At 29.7% G+C, this 1,871-nt stretch overlaps 1 protein-coding gene across 1 annotated transcript; it reads right to left on the reverse strand.

Moving 5' to 3' along the window:
- Positions 1-1,013: 1,013 nt before the first annotated feature.
- LOC125199038 (gibberellin-regulated protein 11-like) lies at positions 1,014-1,615 on the reverse strand (the record flags this gene model as incomplete). Its single annotated transcript, XM_048097218.1, has 3 exons — positions 1,014-1,326; positions 1,394-1,433; positions 1,514-1,615. Coding segments are annotated over 3 exons (354 nt in total), but the record flags the coding sequence as incomplete, so codon positions are not given.
- Between the last annotated feature and the right edge of the window lie 256 nt (positions 1,616-1,871).

Genomic DNA, 1,871 nt, shown 5'->3' on the forward strand with positions numbered 1-1,871 from the left:
TTTAAAAGATAATAGCAATTAACTTTTAAATTTGGAGTTTAAAAACACAACATCAATACACTAAAATGAAATACATCAACATAAAAGCATGATAATGTCAATACAATTTCATATTAACATTGTAAAGCGTATTGACATATTATCTGTCGTAGTGATATATAAAGCTGTTAATGAAATTTGTGAAAATTTTCAAAAAAATTTCAAATTTTGACATCAACATACGCAAATTTTAAATCTCTTTAATTCCTATGAAATTATCTTTAATTTGATGTATATTGTGAAAATATAATTTAAATCGAGAAAGTTATAAACTTTTTTAAAGTTATTTTGATATTTTTAAAAAGTTAAGTGCAACTGATTTATTATAAATTTACTTTAATTCCCTTATTGACATTTTTAAATTTATTGTAAATTGATTTTAATACTTTTTCTAACCTTTTTTTTATTAACATTCTAGAGTAATTCTAGAATAATGATCTAGATCTTTGATTTGATTATTTAATAAATATTATTTATTTATAATTAATCATTAAGTATTAAGTTAGTAAAATATAACGCCCCTCCCAGCAGGTATGTATAAAAAATAAATAACGTTTTAACAGTCTCATCCACAAATAAATAACTTCATTTACGTCCATAATTAAAAGAATTATTTACTTATTATACTAACCCACCTACACTTGCACTAACACAATTAAAAACTAATGTATTTACTAACTTATTATAGTACTCCTTTCTTCATAAACTTAAATAATTTCTTAAAATCTATATTAAGTAAAACTAAGATTATTATACTAGTTTATGACTGAGTATTTGCACGTTATTATACTAGTTCGACAGTAGTATTATTGTAAGTCTGTTTTTGAGTTTTTAAAAATACAATAAATCAATTCTACAGTTAAGAGGAAAATCCAAATATTTTGATTAAAATAGGTAAAAAAAAATAGAATCTGCTGTATTTACCTACTCAACTCTATGTATGTATTGAAAAGGTGAAAATAAAAATTAGAAAATGTAACGAAAACAACAAGGCCTCAGCTTTCGAATTTCCACAGATAATAGTAGGAGTAGTATTAACAAAGAAACAAAACATGTCCAAATAAAAAACAGAAACTCAGAAAATAAAGGATGGTAGTGGGAAATTAAGACACTTAGTCCGGTTGCCATGGGTGGTCATATCGGTGTAGCAAGATCCACAAACCTCCCTGTTTCCATGGGTGCCAGGTGGCACACACTTGCACCTTTGGCAGCACGTCCCACACGCTCTATTGCACACGTTCGGCCGAGAGTGCAAGCTGCACCTCCTCTTGCACTCCTGCCCACAATCTGCCATACAATAGGATTAATATGAACAACCTTCCATTAATTAATTACTACTATCACATACACATACCAACAAAGCCTAACAGCCTTCTGTTATTGCCTTTCGCCACCTGCAAAATTCGATTAATTATTAGTGAATAACGTTATGCACTAGAGAAGAATATCTGAATATGTGAGAAATGGTTTGAACCAGTGTGGTTTCTTCCACTTTCGATATCCGAAGATACCTGCAAATCAATTCATCAAAATTATTACTACTATGAATGAAATAAGAAGAAATCGGTAAGTTTTTGTGTAAGTATTACTTACCAGGCGAGAGAGATGAGTACAAGTGCGGAGAGAAGAAGCAGGCGATGACCCATCTTTACAAGAGAAGAGACTTGATTTGGTGCAGTTCCTTTCATGCAATGCTTCTAATTTATAAAGGCGCGGCCCCCCGTTTATGTGTCCAGCTGCACGCATAAAATTGGGATTTTGAGTCATCATTTTTTATCCAACATAAATAATTTAAATAGTATATTTTCCGGTCTCATAATAAATATTATACT

Source organism: Salvia hispanica, unplaced genomic scaffold (assembly GCF_023119035.1).
Source record: "Salvia hispanica cultivar TCC Black 2014 unplaced genomic scaffold, UniMelb_Shisp_WGS_1.0 HiC_scaffold_362, whole genome shotgun sequence".
Taxonomy (NCBI): Eukaryota; Viridiplantae; Streptophyta; class Magnoliopsida; order Lamiales; family Lamiaceae; genus Salvia; species Salvia hispanica.